This window comes from Parambassis ranga, chromosome 2, assembly GCF_900634625.1.
Source record: "Parambassis ranga chromosome 2, fParRan2.1, whole genome shotgun sequence".
Lineage (NCBI taxonomy): Eukaryota > Metazoa > Chordata > Actinopteri > Ambassidae > Parambassis > Parambassis ranga.
In genome coordinates, this window is record NC_041023.1 from 20,292,589 (window position 1) to 20,311,807 (window position 19,219).

The following is a 19,219-nucleotide window of genomic DNA, read 5'->3' on the forward strand; positions in this document are numbered from 1 at the left end:
TTTGTTTTGGAGAGTGGGAGACATGCTAATGAAATGAAACCTCTGGAACAATTCTCTAAAACACTAGAAATTCATTATGGGGTGGAAAAAAATATATATGTGATTCATCACCTGATATGTGATGAATGTAAAAGACACAGCCTGTTAGTTTTATCATTCTGTAACCAAGATGATTTGTTTTTTAGGATTAATTCTAAATGCTGCATTATAAATCACTTTGATCGTTAGCTAGCAGACGTTATTGTGACATATTTTATTTCCAAAATAAATTGACATGTCTCTCTATTAAGCCTGAAGAAAACACCAATGCCCTCTGTTACAACCTCCTATGACCAGTTTCCCTTATACTCATTTCAGTGAGGTGCTCCATGGGGACATTTACACTGAGATACAACCACCATTATGACTAACTATTAAGTAAGTCTCTGGAAACTCTGCAGTAACACAATGATGCTTTGATTGCATCTCACTTATACACTACGCTAAACAACTCATCACCTGAAAAAAAGGCTGGGAGTTGGACAGCAATGTGTTTAAAGGTCTTATACAGTGAAAACACTGATGCACAAAGTGGACGTAGAAAAATTAGTCATTTGTAGTGATCAAACTATGATCCTACTACAATCCTTTTTTATGAGTTAGTGTCAGGATTGTGACAGAGGCAGAAAAAATAGTTCCTAGACAGTTCAGGGTCGGTGCACAGGGAAGCAAGCACAGGGTGACAGTACAGAAGGGTGAGACCAAGGCTGGAATAGAGTCTGTGCGGGAGTCCGGTAACAAAAGGCAGTCCCACGAGCAAAGGTACCAACACGGATTAGACAAACTCAAAAAGTCAGTAGGTCAACCAGGCAAAGGTACAGGCAAGGGTTCGAGCAGGAGACTGCTATCTGGTCACCTGACACCGATGCTTCGATACAAGCTTAGATACTGCTTCGTAACGTGAGACTTTGCTGAAACCGGCTCAGTCCAACAACAGTGGAAAAATATTGTTTCTCAATAAAAATGTTTGAATTACTATCCAGGCATATCCACAAACTCCTACTGCAATACATACATTTATAGAATGAACTGACCAACCAATTAATCAATCTTAACTAAAATATATAGGCCTACATCACACACCCTGGTTACACTGCATGCGTAATTAAGATACTGTGTCCTATTTCACCACTAGATGTCACTGCAACGAAGCTTTAAATGAATGAACCCCGACACAATTGATGAAGTGGTTCAACACTGCTTCATTGCTTCATTCGGACATCACTACTGCTATCCTCTAAAACATACAGGGAGTCCGGGAACTCACCATACTTTTACAAACCCTCTCTTAAGGCATTACAGACAAAAAGTTATCAAAAGCTTTGGTCTTCGTTACAAGACCTGGCTTTGATGCTGCCACGAATTTAACCCTTCGCCAACACACAGAAAATTGATGTATTTTTACATACGTCATCCTATGTGGATGAAACTTTACAGTCATGCTGAACAGATTGATATGCTAACATGATGGTAAAGTCACAGCTAGGGCTGTCCCGATCCGATATTGATATCGGATATCTGTCCGATATCAGCCAAAAAACAAATATCGGATTTTATCGGAAGGCATCTAAAATCTCCGATATCAACGCTCTGATAAAAGCAGGTGACGCTTCACACTCCATCACAGTAGTTGGCGGTAGTGCACTTACTTAATTTATTGTGCTTGATGACCAGCCCGTCTGTGGTGAGTAATGTCGGGTTCAAACGCTTACTTGAGCACCTCGAACCTCGTTATATTATCCCTAGCTGCCACTCCATTGTCGACAAAACTATGACCCAGATGCATGAAGAAGCTAAGACGTTCATCGCCAGACATGTAGAGAAAGCTAATGCTGTTAGCTTCACCACCGACATCTGGACCTCAAGCCATTCTCCGCTGTCCTTATTGAGTCCGACTGCGCACTGGATAGACAATGAGTTTACATTGCAGAGAGCAGTGTTACATGCACGTGAGTAACACTAATAGCGAGTAACAGTAAGAGTAGTCAGCAGTTTAATAACTGACTGACATTGTTTTCTGTTCTTGTTATTAGAGAGGTGTGTTTATTTCGTTTACACTATTTGTTTAGACTAAGAGCAATGACCACATTGTTTTGGGCCCAGTTAGTAAAACTGGAGCTGTGTGGACTCTTGAGTTTAGGCAGTTGGACAGTGAACAATGTTGTTGGTTTTGTGTCCCTGCTCTCAGTTGTTCTCACCATAGTGAGCTTGCCCCTTATTTTTTTTACTTTTGTATTTTATTCAATTGTTAATAAATGGGTCTTTCTCATACCTACTGCTTCTGACAATTTATAAAGCCTTTTCTAATATTCCACTCTACAAAATTTGTAATTAAAGTATGTATGATATGTGTTGATTTAGTGAATATCGGTATCGGTCGATATTCATGGCTGCAATATCGGTATAATATCGGAAGTGAAAAAGTTGTATCGGGACAGCCCTAGTCACAGCGCCACCTACTGGAAGGAGGACCTGTCTATATTTCGGTGTTTTGGTGTTTGCCAGTAGACCACAGGACCCTCCTGACAGGACAATGGATTGAAGACACGAGATCGGTATCGGTCAATATTCATGGCTGCAATATCGGTATAATATCGGAAGTGAAAAAGTTGTATCGGGACAGCCCTGGTCACAGCGCCACCTACTGGAAGGAGGACCTGTCTAGATTTCGGTGTTTTGGTGTTTGCCAGTAGACCACAGGACCCTCCTGACAGGACAATGGATTGAAGACACGAGATCGGTATTGGTCGATATTCATGGCTGCAATATCGGTATAATATCGGAAGTGAAAAAGTTGTATCAGGACAGCCCTAGTCACAGCGCCACCTACTGGAAGGAGAACCTGTTTATATTTTGGTCTTTTGGTGTTTGCCAGTAGACCACAGGACCCTCCTGACAGGACAATGGATTGAAGACACGAGACGATAGTGGAGGCGACAGCTGTAAGTCCTGCGGACCACAAGGACTAGCAAGCGCCCACTCATTGCTGCTTGCAGCTTTAATTTTGTCTGTTGTAGGTATTGATATTCTGACTTTAGCTCTTAAATATCACTTTAAGGTACCCAAAAAAGCCACAACTGTGTGATAACGTGGCATAATACTGCCAAAAAGATGACTAAACATCCAGTGTGATAAATTATCTCCCTCAAATTCTGAATGTCTGCTGAAAACAAAGCAACAACGTAAGAATGAATTGATTACCCTTTGGAGCATTATACAACTGTCAGCGTAACACTCGTTAGATGCGTGATTGTCAAGCATCCACCCTCAGACTCCCTCTCTGCTTCCAGTATGAATAGATAATTACACTGCATCATTCTTCTTCTTTTTTTTTTTGCAGGTTTGTGATGTGTTGCAGCTCATCCCACGTCCTTAACAGCGTGTGAGTCAGTGTGAGTCCAACACCAAGAAGCAGGCCTCTTCCTTTTCTTTCTCTGGTGTAGATTTAAGCCCTTTTTAACATTTTAACATCTCCAACATTACCACAAAAGACACTGAAAAATCCATTTGTCATGTCCCTCAGAGTACAATTCATTACGGTTGGTGCACTGAACTGCTACAAAAGCAGCAATTGCTCTAAAGGGTCAGCTTTTCAGTGTTTTGTGAGAAACCAATTTCAGAACATAATTAATCTTCAGGGAAAGATGTTTTTGTGCTGTTTGCTAAAGGTGCCCCTCTCTGTCTTCAGTGCTGTGGAAAGTAATTGAGAATGGATGATGCTTACAAAACCGAGGACTCTAAAAACTGACCTTTTCAGTATGTCATACCTCTGAAAAACATCTTAGGGCAAAAATAATCAACAGAGCACTCAAAACTAAATAGAAATACACAAATCTCTTAAAACAGCTAATGTTGGAAACACAAATATAAAACAGCAACCACACAAGAAGAAGGAGGCCTTGCTTGCCAGGTAAACCACTGTCCACTTAAGTTTAAATAAAGCATAAAAACACGAGATACACACAAACAAATGTGTTACAGTACAGGACTTCATAACAAATAAGCAATATGTCACATTCATGGGGCCAAAGGGGGTCATATGAGGCCAAGTAACCCTATCAATCACAGCACTTGGTCCCTTTCAGTCCTCTAAACGAACTTAGATCGATGATGCAGCATTTTTTTGCGCGTATGTGAACGTTCCAACCGTACCCAGACCCTAACCCTTTAAAACGAACCATTGTGAACACAAAGCGCACTGGGTTCACTTTGCCTTTTTTCACTATAACCGTAGAGTCTGTAGTCAGGGTAGAAACTCACACAACAAACATCAAAAACATGGCATTGTGTACACAATAATTTCATAAATATAATAATCGCTATATTTATATTATATAAATTCTAAACAATTTACATTTTTTTTTAAATGAGCCATTTAGACACCCAGTAAACAATAATTATGGCAATAAATAATGTAGTCACCTCAGTCGCCTTTTGTGCTCCTATGTAATTAATAGCTCTATTTTCCTATGAATGTGCACTAATGTAACCAGAGGAGGAGGCAGGCATAGCAGCAGACATTTTGCTTCAAGTGAAAACTACCCAGAATTCAGTGCAGTAGGGCTCTGAGAGCTTCAGAGGACCTGGTGTGAACAGAAAAAGGACCGAGGCCCCAACAAAGCTGAACTGGACCAGAAAGAATCCGGTCCGCGTTGTAATAAACTCAGTGTGAACACAAAAAGAATTCAGTTCTCTGCTTAAAAAAGACTGAGTTTGGTTCTTTTAAAAGGGACCAGGTGTGAAAACACCCTAAATCACTGTGATGAGAAGCTGGCACTGGAAGGCTAACAGCTACTAGCTGAAAAGAGGATTCACTCTACTCACCCAAACGGAGCACCAGCCTGTCCACACGACAACCGCGTCTGCCCTCTGTCAACAGTCTCTCCAACAAGAAAACGCCACGCCAAAGGTAATCCATGTTAGCAAGCTAGCTAGAGAACAACATGTTTGTCTCGGGTTCAAGCTGAGTTAGCTTAGCTTAGCTACAACCACTTCCTGTGCTCAATCAAAGAGACCATTTGTGATTTTTGGCACTCTATATGTGTTAAGAGGGAATTATGTAGCAAAAAAACACAAAGTGAGCTTTCATCTAAATAAAGGAGACATTTAAGATGCACTGGCTGTAGACAAATAAGGTGAAAGCAGAGCATGTGAAAGATGAGGTGACACAGGTGAAATTAATGAGGTCTTCCTGCTTCCTGACACAAGCAGGAAGTCAGACAAAAACAGGAAATGCAAAGGAAACAGACAGACAGAAACAGACTAAACAGCATGTAAAGCCTGTCAGTAATAATGCTGACCAGGGTTGAACCTGCATCCAAAAACTTATTTTATCCCCTTCAGTATAATGGAAAAATCTGCACCATAGCTGCAGTATTATTACATTTCTGTGCATTACAAAAAGTGAAAATGTATTGTGATTGTATAAATTTCAGTACAGAGCCTCCAGCAGCACATTACAATGCACGTTTAGGGAAGATTAATGTTACTGTCTTAGCCTGTTAGACAAACACTCTCATTTCTAGATTGTCTATCATCCTCCCACTGGTCCATTACCAACAGGCTGCTGCAGAAATCCAGGGTAACAGTGCAGAATTACCTTTTCTATTGAGCAGCTGTTGTTGCTTGTTTTTTTGTTTGTTTAACTTGACTTTATTTAATTTATATAGCTTGTAAACAACAGAGTGATCATGTCTACCATCAGCAGATGCTACACATTAGCTGTGTTATGATTTCTGGGACCAGGTCTCAGTCTTGTAGTACAAAGTGGTGTTTCACAATGGTACAGGCTGATGCTAGCTGGGCAGCATGCTAACTTAGGTTGATATCTCTGTAAAACAATATAATAAATGTCTCTGACAGAATATAACAGCTGATGTTTCTTCACATTCTATTGATTATTATATTTTTTAAGCTAACAATTGTACTTATTTTGCTTTAAATTGGAAATGTACCTTTCAGGAATACAGAAAATCCTGCTATTTTATGATTTAGTGTAAAAAAAAAACCTTCATTTGGCTCATAATTAAGATACCTTCTGCTGAATGCTGCCACATAGATCGGATAGGACTCACATAAACTTGTGTGTTTATGCGACTGCCAGACAGACAGCAGGAGCAAGCGAGAGGGCGTCTGATGTGAACGCCAGAAGAGCATGCACCGGGAATGTGTGCCTATTCATCTCCTCGCTCAGAGCAGGCAGGTACAGAGGTATGGCAGCCTTACAAGGTCAATATTTTACTTTGGCTTGTGTGCACTAATTAAATTACAGGCAGAGTGCCCTGGGAGAGCACGCAGAGAGATATAGACCACCACAGCTCTACGAGCCAAACAATTTGTAGCATGAGATGAGCTGTTTAGTCATCGCAACACTGCTGATTTGAAGCAATTTCACATGTTTCCTGGAGATCAGGAAGTGTAGTGAGGCAAAAGATACTTTACTTTACTGGGTGATCTGCATGCCCAGACTGAATGTGGATCAGAAAAATATGATGTTTGCTCAAGCGTGGCAGCAACAGCCATATTTCTCTTTGATGTCAACATATGTTTGTCTAAACATATGAGAATATCAAGCTTCAGAGCTTCAGGAGCAGCTAGCCTGTCAGTCAAATACGAGGGACAAATTGTGCCCACTGTTACAGGATTATTACATTATTATATTTTTAATTTAAAAAAAGTATTGATGAGCCTCTGAATAAATATCAACTGATATAAAGAGCAACGCTGCTATTGGCTGAGTGCACCCGGAAGTCCAGTCCAGCTCCGCTGCTGTCATCTGACTTTGGCGCATGCGCTCTCCGCTCCCCCCGCAGAAAGTCAACAGCAACAGCGGAAACATGGCTCCCAAACTTGAACTTCCATACAGCGCAGCGCTCGTCTGGCTGGTGTTTGTCTCCCTGATCCCTCCTGCGGAGGCTTACGACGCGGGCGACGCTTTGGCCCTGCTGCTGGGCACCGTCCTGGCCGTGGTGGGTTTCTGCGCTTGCCTGGGCTGGTACGCACGAAGGCGGAACGGACAGCTGTGATGATGATGAGGAGAAAGACAGGACGGACAGGCTCCTTTGGATAGCGCGCCTGTTCCTGCCCCTTTGTCATGAAGCGCATTGAAACCTCTCTGTGAGATCTGCTGGCACAAACAGGATTGTGTCGATGAGAAACGTGCCTTAACGGGAATAACTGGAAGGTGGAAGAAGGGAACCACGTGGAGCTGGAGAAGGAGGGGGGGGGGGCAACAACCAGGAAATCCCGAAACAGGAAGTGTTTTCTGTTGCACTGAGTTTAAGGACCAAACACAGATGCCTTTATAATGAAAAGACTGCTGCAGCTACTGTAGATCCTGCTCAGAGATGCCTGCATGTGTCTCATGCTTTAAATGCTCACTGTGATTTCCTGACGCTGCAACCTTTGAAGCTTTATGCCACAGCAGTGGAATTTATTTTGCAATATTTAAAGATGTAACTGTAGCTGTGCGGAGAATAAATTGATTATCTGATGCTCTATTTTAAGCATTTTGAATTATTATCAACTTAAAAATAAATGACTTATGGGATACTTTGAATAGAATAATAAGAAAATGTATACAGTATGAGGCAAGATGGGGACATAAGGGCACTACCTAATGGTTATTTTTAATATTGATGAATTGTGTACTCCAATCTTACTGACAGTTTGTTTTACTTCTGAAATGCTCCAAAGGATCATTACATAGGCCTACCAAAATTATGATTTTATCAACTGTTTCTGATCTAGTGATCATAGCTTTAACCTTTATTATAGCATATTATTAGTTTAATTCCTATTGTAGCCTCAGTGATATAATAGGCAGAAAGTAACTGAGTACATGTACATAATAGAATTATGATGTCATGTTGTACACTATTTTGAAAGTTAATAATTGAGTTAGAGGTAAATATGAGAGATGAAGAGAGAGAAAGTAACTGCAAATTTTATTTGCAATATTTAGAAACTGTGTAGTACCATGGCAGAAAGAAAGTTTAAATGTCATATAAACTGGCTGTGGTCTGAAATACTCCAAAAGATCACATTGCACAGTATGAGACAAAGAAAATCGCATTATTGCTCTGTGTGAATGCTCCTTTTTATAATTTTTATAATTAACCCCATTTGTTTTGTAGCCTATATTATAGTAAGACATATGTTTATTATAAAGTATTTTATTATAAATTAAGTCACTCATTGCTTCAGTATTCAAATTATATTATATTGTATAATGATGTATCATCAGAGGGAACAAGCCAGTACTTTAATATTTTAGTTACAGTCTGCTTTATCTGTGTACATGTCCATGTCTGAAACAGTGATTGACAGCAAGCGACTCTCTGCATCCTCTGTCATATATATATAAAAAAATCTAAACGGTACACAATGCCCCCGACTGTGCAACACATGTATCACTTACAGTAAATAATAATTAATTCATGTTAGCCTAGGTGGATACAAAGCCACGCTCGAATGTGTGTGTGTGTGTGTGTGTGTGTGTACCTGATTGAATCATCGTTCACTTGTTACACTTGCTTATGACATCACTGCTCTCCATACATGGATGAGAATTCATATCCTATGAATTTATCATGCTGCCCGTGCAGAATGAACAACTGTGTGCAAAGTGCTCCTCAATTATGTATATATGTGGGGTAAGGGGAGCCATTCTACCTCGAAGTGAGCCAGGTGAGCTTCACCACCGCACATGATGGAGATGAAACCTGTATGAGCAAAATGAAGATAGAGAGAAAGAGAGAGACATGAAGACTGAATAAACTACGGAGCTAATGGAGCGATGTGATTGGCTCTGACTGAACATTCATCCTTTGTATAATTAATAAATGTTAAAATATAAAGATCTAAAAGAAGTCAGGACTAATAGTAATTTGTCTTGTGCAGTGTAACTTGCAGTGTTGTAGTAATTGAGTACTGTTGTGAGCAGATGTTACCGTGAGTGAGAGAGAGAGAGAGAGAGAGAGGGAGGGAGAGCGAGCGAGAGAGAGAGAGACGGAGTTGCTGCCCGCTGCTGCTGCTGCTGCTGCAACAAGAGACAAGACGCGTCTTGGATCACAAATAGGGATGCAGGGCGCATGCGCAGTGCGCTCCGTTTACTGTAGGATATTCACCGAGGAGGAAAAAAAAGGGGGGCAGGCAACAAATCAGGCTTTTTGAAAACAGCAAAAACCCGACTCGTGCAATGTAAATAACCAACGGGAAGGACACGAAATAGGATTATCAACAGGTAGGATTTTTTGATTGATCTTCTGATCGGCTCTCCATCCCCCTCCTCCTCCTCCCCCCTCCCTCCCCCCGGCCTTGTCTTGTCTGTGTGGTGGCTGCGATTCTAGGCAATTCATAGCGGGGACTTGGAAATTATTCTAGTCTAATGGACGTGCGGAACCGCTACAGTGTTACGCTTCTATCGGGCCGACATGGGATGTAAAGACCTTTGTTTCATTTGGTGATTTTTTTTGTTAATATATATTTATATATCTATAGCCTATAAAACTGAAATCTATCGGATTCAGACGCGCGTAATAAAACACACACGACTGACAATCGGAGGACGCTTTTTAACGCGTAAGTAGACACATTTATTAATGAACTCAGATGTTGCCATGCAATTTTATCATATGACAAAAATAAATGGAATACATCGAGATATATGTTGCTAATAGCTGGCTTTTATTGATCATCATTTTTAATGACAATCACACATCAGGGCATTTTAAAAAAGCAAAATAATGCGATTGAGCGCACACATTACTCAACTCTTTGTACTTAAAAAGATGATGTGGAAAATGGAGGCTGGCTCAATAGACGCCCTTAATGAGAACACTGCTTATTAGACCCGTAATCCAGTTAACCTTTAATCAGACAAAAACACGGATGCTTTTTAATATGCATGCGCCCCTCCGTCGTTTATTTTTTTAACCCCCTCTCCGTTTACAAATGCATAAAAGTGTCACTTTATTCGAGGTATCCGCGGATGGACGAGAGAAAGAGAGCGTTCCCTTCTGTTCTGCAGGCAAGGGTGTGATCAAGAAGAGCTTATTCTCCTTTTTTTCCCTGCATTACTCTTAATGTTTCACAGTGCGCCGAAAATCTCCCCCCTTCCCTCCCTCCCTTCCTCCCCGTCTCAGAAAAAAAATGCAACCCTGATTTTTTTTGTGTGTCAACCGCGTTTCTCAGTCGACAGTAAAAACAAATGTCAAAAATATAATTTAAAAGAAAATGCGTCGTTTCTCAGTGAGGGCTGGACTCCGGCTTTTTGTTCGGGATTCTGTTACTGTAAAGGATTAATGCTAATCAAGCTCCATCACTGTCTGTCTGTAGACCAAGTGTTCAAATGTAAAGCAAATAATTAATTAAATGACAAGCTAGGCAGGGAGGAGGAGGAGGTATGGAAGGGAGGGTGGTGGAGGTCGGGAGGGATGGGGTGGAGGGGGTTTGCTTCTCACATTCTAGATTGTGCAAGTGCAGTTGAAAACAATGCAGCTGTTGTTTGGGACTGAATGCTGATGGGTGGATAATATTTTTCAGGGATTTTTTTAGGTGTGATGAGACAAAGGAACAAAGGATGCCTTAGAGGAGAGGTTGCCTATATGCCTGGAAACCTCTTCAAAGCACACCGCCAAATGGATCTAACGCCTCCCCCTGCCACCTTTAGATCATGATACTTGGCTGAAGCTATTCTGCTATCTTTATGATCCCTCCTCCATCTATGGCGAACTATAGCCATGCAGGGGACCACACCATCTTGCAGAATGTCTCTCCTCTCGCCACGTTCCTCAAACTGACCTCTCTGGGTTTCATCATTGGAGTTGGTGTGGTTGGAAACCTCCTGATCTCCATCCTGCTGGTCAAAGACAAGAGCCTGCACCGAGCGCCCTACTATTTCCTGCTGGACCTGTGCGCCTCTGATATCCTGCGCTCTGCTATCTGCTTCCCCTTTGTCTTCACCTCAGTCAAGAATGGATCTGCCTGGACCTATGGCACACTGACCTGCAAGGTAATCGCCTTCCTCGGTGTGCTCTCCTGTTTCCACACAGCGTTCATGCTCTTCTGTGTCAGCGTCACCCGTTACCTGGCCATCGCACATCACCGTTTCTACACCAAGAGGCTGACTTTCTGGACGTGTTTGGCTGTCATCTGCATGGTGTGGACGTTGTCAGTGGCAATGGCGTTCCCGCCGGTGCTAGACGTAGGGACGTACTCTTTTATCCGGGAGGAGGACCAGTGCACGTTCCAGCACCGTTCCTTCAGGGCAAATGATTCACTGGGCTTCATGCTCTTGCTGGCTCTCATCCTCTTGGCCACACAGCTAGTTTACCTCAAGCTTATCTTCTTTGTCCATGACCGTCGGAAGATGAAACCTGTCCAGTTCGTGCCTGCCGTCAGCCAGAACTGGACCTTCCACGGGCCAGGCGCCAGTGGGCAGGCGGCGGCAAACTGGCTGGCCGGATTTGGTCGAGGCCCCACTCCGCCTACTTTGCTGGGCATCCGGCAAAACAGCAACGCAGCGGGTCGCCGGCGTCTTCTGGTATTGGATGAATTCAAAACAGAGAAGAGGATTAGTAGGATGTTCTACATCATGACGTTTTTTTTCCTGGCACTGTGGGGGCCCTACCTGGTTGCCTGCTACTGGCGGGTGTTTGCAAGGGGCCCGGTGGTCCCTGGGGGCTACCTGACAGCAGCCGTTTGGATGAGCTTTGCCCAGGCTGGGGTCAATCCTTTCATCTGCATCTTCTCCAACAGGGAGCTCCGGCGCTGCTTCAGCACCACACTCCTCTACTGCAGAAAATCCAGGTTACCAAGGGAACCCTACTGCGTTATATGATGGTTTTGCTGTGGGTTTTTCTTTCTCATCTATCTCTCTATTACCCTGATTGATCTTGATCTGGGCTCGTTCCCACTGTACAGTTTTCTTTCTATCTCTCATCCTCCTCCAGTTTTTACTCCCCTTCTTTACAAAGGTAGAAGGTGGACTGCCAATCACGTGGCTCCATTATCAAAACATAGAGGCTAATGGAAGGAAATTGGGGGTGGGGGGGGAATATACACAGGAGGTATGGATCCCTCTCCTGTGTTTATGTTTTAGTAAACAGACATTGTGGAAGGCCATGCCGACACAGAGAAGCAAAAAGCTGAAAAGAAAAAAGAAAAAATTCATAAACAACGAAGATAAAACCTCTTGCTTTGGATATTTAAAAGTTATTCTGTGAGGTGTGAAGTTACATAAAACAGAAAAGAGAAAAAAAAACAAACAAAGAAATGATACCTCTCAAGGAATCACTGGAAATGTTTTACATTTTAAAGAGTTGCACTAAAAAGAAGATGTAAAGATGCTTTTTTTTGTTTTGTTTTTTTATTATTTGGGTCGACAGTTTCATTGCAAGGACAACGTTCCCCCCAATCCTCCAAACTAAACAATGAATGCTTTAATTTGCAACAGACTACACAATCGCTGTAAGTAAAAGCAAAGCAAAACATGGTGACTGTTGGAATACACCATCACAAGAGGATAAAATGGTTTTAATGTAAGTGACATCTTTTTTTCATTTACCGGAGAGAAAGAGGGAGGGGTTTGGGGGTGGGAGGGACTTAATGATGGCGTTGGGTGGGGTAGGGTGGGGTTGGGGTTGGGTGATTTTACAATGTGTGGTTTTTTGAAGTTGCAACTTAAAAACTAGAAATGATTTCTTGTAGTTTTACCATATGTCCCTAGTGTCTGGCATTGTTAATTTTCCTAACACCTTTTACAAAGAAAAAGAAAAAAAGAAAAAAAAGATGAAATGATGTTTTAAAAAAAAGTTGCTTTTAAGAACAACCTTGTGCTTACAAAAAAAAAGACATTGAAGAAGAAGTAGTTAAATGTTTCATCATATCCATGTACCTAAACACTATCATATTGTTACAGTATTGCTGATGCCACTCCGGGTGTTCTTGCCTTAATGGTTATGATATTGTCATGATTTGTTTTGTTTATTATTCACTCCTAATATTTATTTATTTATTTTAATGCAAGGGGATTTTTTTTCTTTTAACTTTTGCACATCAGCGTGAAAAAGTGCATGTCCATTTTTATTTTTTTTAAAGCTGGTCCACCCCCCCATGAGCATCACAGGCCATACACTGAGCAGCCCATTTTTATTCTGCAATGGTTTGCTACACCCCACAGAGTGCTCAGAGCACAGGGAGTGTGTGTGTGTATGTGTGTGTTGGCAGATGTGTGTCAGGATGGATGTATGTATGTGTAACAGTCACTTCAAGACCAGAGCCTTAGTATGAAATCTTGCACAATTTGTAAAAAAGTGTAAAAGGATAAAAAAATCAAAAAAAAAAAAGACATTTAAGGCACACCGTCTTGTTTCTACTTTCCCTACATTTGCTCTCTACAGATTGTTTTCAATGACTTACTTTTTCTCTTGTGGCCATTTTAATATTTATTATTATGTATTCTTTTTTGTATATTATAGATAGATTGTGTGTAAGTATGTGAGTCTTTTCATTTTTTTTGAAGTCCCGAATGTGAGTACAGTTTTCAGTTAGGATTGCATTTTGCTGAAAGTTAACTGTGTAATCTGTTGCTTTTTTGAAAATAAAAAGTTTCCATTTTGCAAAATTTTGTTTTTTTTATCCCTGTCATTGGATGGAAATTATTACAGATTGGCCCGGTAAACATCTGGTTAATTTCAAATATTTTGTTTATGTGTTGGCTGGTATTACTACTATGTTTTTTATATATTTGTATTTTGTGCCTTTTATTAAGAGAAATGTGTTCTTTTTGTGTGCCCTTGTCAAAAGCGAACATGTGCTTTGAATGTAAAGTGACATTTAATGGGAATAATCTCCATGCATATCATAACTATGTGCACACTTCCTCTGTGTTAAAGAGAAATACCACTAAATTACATGTAATGTACGCAGCACCTATGGAATAATGGCTGAGGCCCTCATGACACCGTTTCCCACTCTCACGTTGCACTAAAAACGACCCCTCAAACGTATGAATTTGCTTTTATTAGAAATACATACACAGACCTATCTCTTCTGGTGGACCACAATGGGAGATTACTGGGGCAAAAATGGTTGATGGTCAAGGATTTTTGTAATCATGATACACAAATATGTCAGTTTAAAAGATGTTTTTGTTTCGACAGACTATAAATTAAATTTAGTCCGTCCTCACCAGGATAACGTAGCACAAGGCTGATATTTCAGTCCTTGAAAATGTTACATGTGTGCACTTCATGGGGGTAGTGATGAAAATGGTAATTGTTATGAAATCATGTGTGTTAAGATAATCTTTACCTAACCTCTTACAGTCATATCCAGCTGCGATTAAAACCAACATTTATGGCAGACAAAAAAAAAACAGCTTGTGGTGTCAGGGTAGTTGAACCTCAGACTCCTGAGTGAAACTCTACCATGTTGTATATCAGGCCAGATGCTGGCTGTCTTCGGCTCACGTTCAGATGGTGTTGGCCAACACGATGATACGGTATGCTCCACTGATGTAAATGTAACATGATGTATGTCAGGCAATACATCCTCATGTTTTGTTAGCTGAACCACGTGTCGGAGCTGGTGGGGGTTTTATCAACCACATGTGGTCAAGTTGGATGTATTAAAAACAGAGAAGTAGCTTGTTGGGATTTGCACCTCATTTAGTACTGATGTGACAGTCACATTGGCGGTGTTGCAGAGTGTTCGACCCTTGGTCAGGTGTGGGTTTTCTCGGGGTACTTTGGCTTCCTTCTACATTCCAGATGTGCATATTAGGTTAACTGGGGACTCCAAATTGGTAGTTGGTTGACTCTGTTGGTGTGTTAGCAGTAAACTGACCACCTGCATCAGTAGCTCCAATAGTTCCCTACAACAGGATGAAGTGGATTAGACAATAGATGGCAGGATGGGCAGCCATATTGGTGTTGTTGTTTACCTAAAATAAACTCCCTTGGTGACCACCAGAATATATTTACTTCTCTTGTGGAACATGCCTTTAGAGCTGCTCCTGTTGAACACCATTACAAATATGAAGCAGGGCTAATAAAGGCCACAACATGAAGATGATGTTTATTCTTAAATTGAGTGGTATTTCACTGTAATGACAATATTTGAATGGCTGCTCCAAACAGAGTGTGAACTGAATGATACAAGACTTCGAACCAGCAATTTAGTATGATTCAGACGTCGTTGTAGATATTTTCTTTCTACACACACACACAAAAAAAACACGTCTCCTATTTTATTTCCCCCCCTCCCTACAACCATTTTGGTTAAGTAATGGCCTCAGCCTGGGTTCTTGAAAAACACAAAATATGCTGGTAGACTGACTTGTAAACACTCCAGATAATTGCATCCTGGGCTGCAGGTTCAGCTTGATGAAAAATATCTATTAAGGGTCCATTTTCATTACAAGGTTGGCAATTACTGTTTAATTTTGGACATTGATCATTCTGCTATGGGCCAAGTCAGTTATTGTTAAATTTAAAGGAATATCAGGAAACACTGTGGTGCGGTGGTGACATTGAGAGGCTTGATGCAGGATTTTTTTTTCATTGAAATCTTGATGTATATTTTAGCCTCGTTCAGCATATGCAAATGTACAAATGGTGTCACATTTGAGCACTGGCCCATTTTCTTCACATGTTCATTTGAGTGTCCCAGTAATTCTGTTTCCCTGGCTGCGTCTGAGGGAGAGATGACAGGCAGAGGTGGCCTGGGTTGAAAGCGGTTCACTCAGGCAGACAAGCTCGCACATTTGAACTCTTTTTTGTCTCTCCTCCCTACATCTCTCTGCAGAAACATATTGTTCCTAATCAAAGCAATTACCATCTAACTGGAATTGGTTGTGTGCATTTGTGTTTAGATCGTGGAAGAAAGAGAATACATTGTGTGTGTGTGTGTGTGTGAGGCAATTATACTGCTTTTGCTGGAGATACTTTTCATTTAATGATCAGAGGGGGTCTTCTATTGGATTTTGGCTGCCGATGAATAATGCAACCATTCCTAAATCCATGTCACTCTTCTTGAATCTCTGCACAATTTGAAGTTTTTTATGGGATTGCCAAAAAAAACACAACAAACCTCATTTGCTGAATATAATTTTAATAATAAATACCATCTGTTGCCTCACAAACACTGATTTTTTTTGGGGGGAAAGGCTCATTTAATGTGAGCCTTTCTGCACTCTCAGGCTTTTTTTTGGTTGTTGTTTATATAATGCATGCCAAACTGTAATTGAAGTGCAGTTAGTGTCCAATGCCGAGAAGCCACTCAAATATGGAAAAGCTGCCTTGAATGAAATGGAGTGGACGACTCAATCTTCTGACAAGCTACTCAGGAGGAGAATGTTCTCTGTATCACCCTGCTCTTCATATGTGTTTGATTGTGAGCTGGAAACATCATGGTTCAATATGTTTTACATATGGTTACATAAGGAATTAAATTTATTTAGCATTTTACAGAAGTTTACCTGTGAGGTCAAATGATCATTATTATCATTATTTATTGGGTTATTGGGTTTTTGTGTTTGCACTCACAGATCAATCCAGTATCAGTGAGTCAGAGCAGTGTGTGAGGCCAAACAACTAACCCTAACCCTGCTTTCTAATAGCTCTGTGGCTGAAATGTGAGGATCACATCAAACATTTACGCTTCCTTTTCCTCCACTGATGCACTAATTGACACACTTTTGTACAGATGTGTGACGTGTGATCTCAGAAATATTACAGCTTTGATTCCTTGTGGTCTTCATATGTTAAATGTTTACAGAGGTTGATGATGAAGCTGATTACACAGATTTCTCCTTCATAACGTCTCTCATTCTCTCTCCCAGCTTCTGCAGCCCATCATGCAAATGCCTTATATAAAGAATATCCCTGCTTTAAATATTAACTGATTAAATTGCGGATGGAGCTTCAAAGGTTCCGTCCTGCATATTTAAACAGTATTTTTTTTTCTTTCCGCTGTGATGTGAGACCATTTCTCCGAAAATCTGCTTGAAGCTAATTTTTTAGGAGGATTCAAGTCTTAGTTCTATCTTTGGTATCACCTGTATGATGATGATGATGATGTTTCCTACATTACTAGTGATGTTTTGGATAGCCTCACCTTTGTTGAACTGCTGGAGTTATGGTACTCTGTGATAGATTTCTCCATGAAATCAATGCAGTATTGATATTGGTTGTATATTGATTTGTGTTGCTGTATAATGAACAAGATTGCACTTTTTTTTCTTATTTTGTTTCATTAATTTCAAAGACTATGCTTGAAAAAAGCCACTCTCTTTCCTGAACCCTGAACAGGAAGAGGGTATTAGCTTAGCTTAGCACAAAAACACAATGCAGATAGAAATGTAAATGTACCCACTGAGGTGCTGTCAAGCTGGTTTTCTAATACATTCTAGCTTCCTCCTGTTTCTACACTTATCCTTATGCTAAGCTAACTGCTGCCTCCAGCTACATCTTTGACATGAGATTGGTGTGAATCTTCTTCCCTGATTCTCAGCAGGAATGCTGTGTTCTCACTACATTATTGCTGCTCTGTTTGTAGCTGCAGTGCTAATGTAGGGCACATGCAGGTTGTTTCTGTGTTTGTGCTGATCCCTCCTGCAATCATGGCTGTACATAGATGCGTGCATACAGCCTGTATATTGTGTTGTGTGTTGTGAGCTGTTAGCATCGGCTGTGGATGGATACTTTGGAGTGCAGGTCAGGATTTAGGCTCACATAGGTTCTGTTTCTTTACTGTTAAATCCTCTTGGTTGCAGTGGGAGTCATGTGTAAACACGTCCTCTTCGCTGCTAAGACTTAGGATGAGTGATGGAGCCGCGGATAGATCATGATTGGTGGGTTAAGCACTTGTACGCCAAAGTTAGAATACACGAGGAGAGAGAAAGAGAGAGAGAGTACTGGTCCGGGAGTAATCCTTCCCAACAAGGATTACCCATGTCTTTCATGCTAGATTAAAGGGTCCCATGATACCCTGCTGTGCCGTCTGAGTCCTGATGGAGAATCGATGCGTTGGATGACAAATCAGCATCATCTTTGTGGCCTTTGTAGCCTTACCATTGTGTGCAGTCAGGCTGACCAAATCACAAGCAAAGAGCTTCTCACTTCTCACGTGGTTGATGGAGATCTCCACCCAAAGAGCCGGCTTGTCCTTTTTATACAGACTTTTTTAATGAACTCACATTACACCAAGCCTGTAGGATAAAACTGACAAAACTAGCAGGCACAGCAAACATTTCCCTAACACACTAAAATATTCAGAATCTGCTATCTGGCTTATGGGGGGGGGGGGGGGGGGGGGGACTTTCAGAGTATTATGAGCCGCAGAAATGACGTGTAGACGACCATATTTTCACAGCACTAAATTTGCAGAGGGCAATCTGTCACGACGCAAAAAAAGGAAAAAATAAAGAGCCAACATGTACATTATGTTGCCTATTTACACCGTGCAACAAACTGCTTACATCTGCTCCTCACAGTGGGAGCACATCTGCCCCCAGAGGAGCCAAATAGATGGAGCATCATCTGATGATATTCAGATGATTTCAGCTTCTTAATAAAGTTATTCTGAAAATGTCATCATTATTTATTTATTGAGCTATTTTTTTTATTGGGAGGGGTGGGGGTGGGGGGGCATAGTGTTTAGGAGTGTTTATACAGGCGATTTGTTCCCACTAATTCGGCATGTTTTGTGATGATTCCAAGGGCTTTTAGGGAGGAAAAAGGGGGGTGGGGGTGGGGTGATGGAGTTAATCCATTCGTTTTCTTGTGTTCCAGCCTGTTCAGCACATTCTCTCTCTCTCTCTCTCTCTCTCTCTCTCTTTCTCTCTCTCTCTCTCCTTCTCCCTCCCTCCTTTTATTTTTGGAAACATCTCATTCTTGTGACTCAGGCTCAGCATGCTCACAAAGGCTCGGTCTAGCGAGCTCTCGCCTCCTCCTCCTCTCCTCTTCCTCCTCCTTCTCTCCTCCTCCTCCTCCTCCTCCTTTCTGCCAGTGTCTCTATTTATGATATTAAAACATAACATAAGAGAGTCATGTCAGACAAGTAGGGGAAAAGAGGGGGGAGAACGTATCCATTTTGTTTTGATAATTCAGCCCTTATTTACATGGCTGACAGGTAACGGATGGATGTGTCTGCATCTACTTGCTGTAATAATTGG

At 41.2% G+C, this 19,219-nt stretch overlaps 2 protein-coding genes across 2 annotated transcripts; both read left to right on the forward strand.

The window, feature by feature from the left end:
* The first annotated feature begins 6,815 nt into the window (after positions 1–6,815).
* On the forward strand, positions 6,816–7,544 carry LOC114431759 (small integral membrane protein 30). The gene has a single exon (XM_028399374.1). The coding sequence runs from the start codon at positions 6,828–6,830 to the stop codon at positions 7,062–7,064; it is 237 nt and encodes a 78-aa protein (XP_028255175.1). The 5' UTR covers positions 6,816–6,827; the 3' UTR covers positions 7,065–7,544.
* Positions 7,545–9,164: 1,620 nt separating this feature from the next.
* On the forward strand, positions 9,165–11,881 carry gpr85 (G protein-coupled receptor 85). The gene is made up of 2 exons (XM_028399593.1): positions 9,165–9,283; positions 10,585–11,881. Exon 2 carries the CDS (start codon positions 10,748–10,750, stop codon positions 11,879–11,881), a length of 1,134 nt encoding a protein of 377 aa, XP_028255394.1. The 5' UTR covers positions 9,165–9,283; positions 10,585–10,747.
* The last annotated feature ends 7,338 nt before the right edge of the window (positions 11,882–19,219 follow it).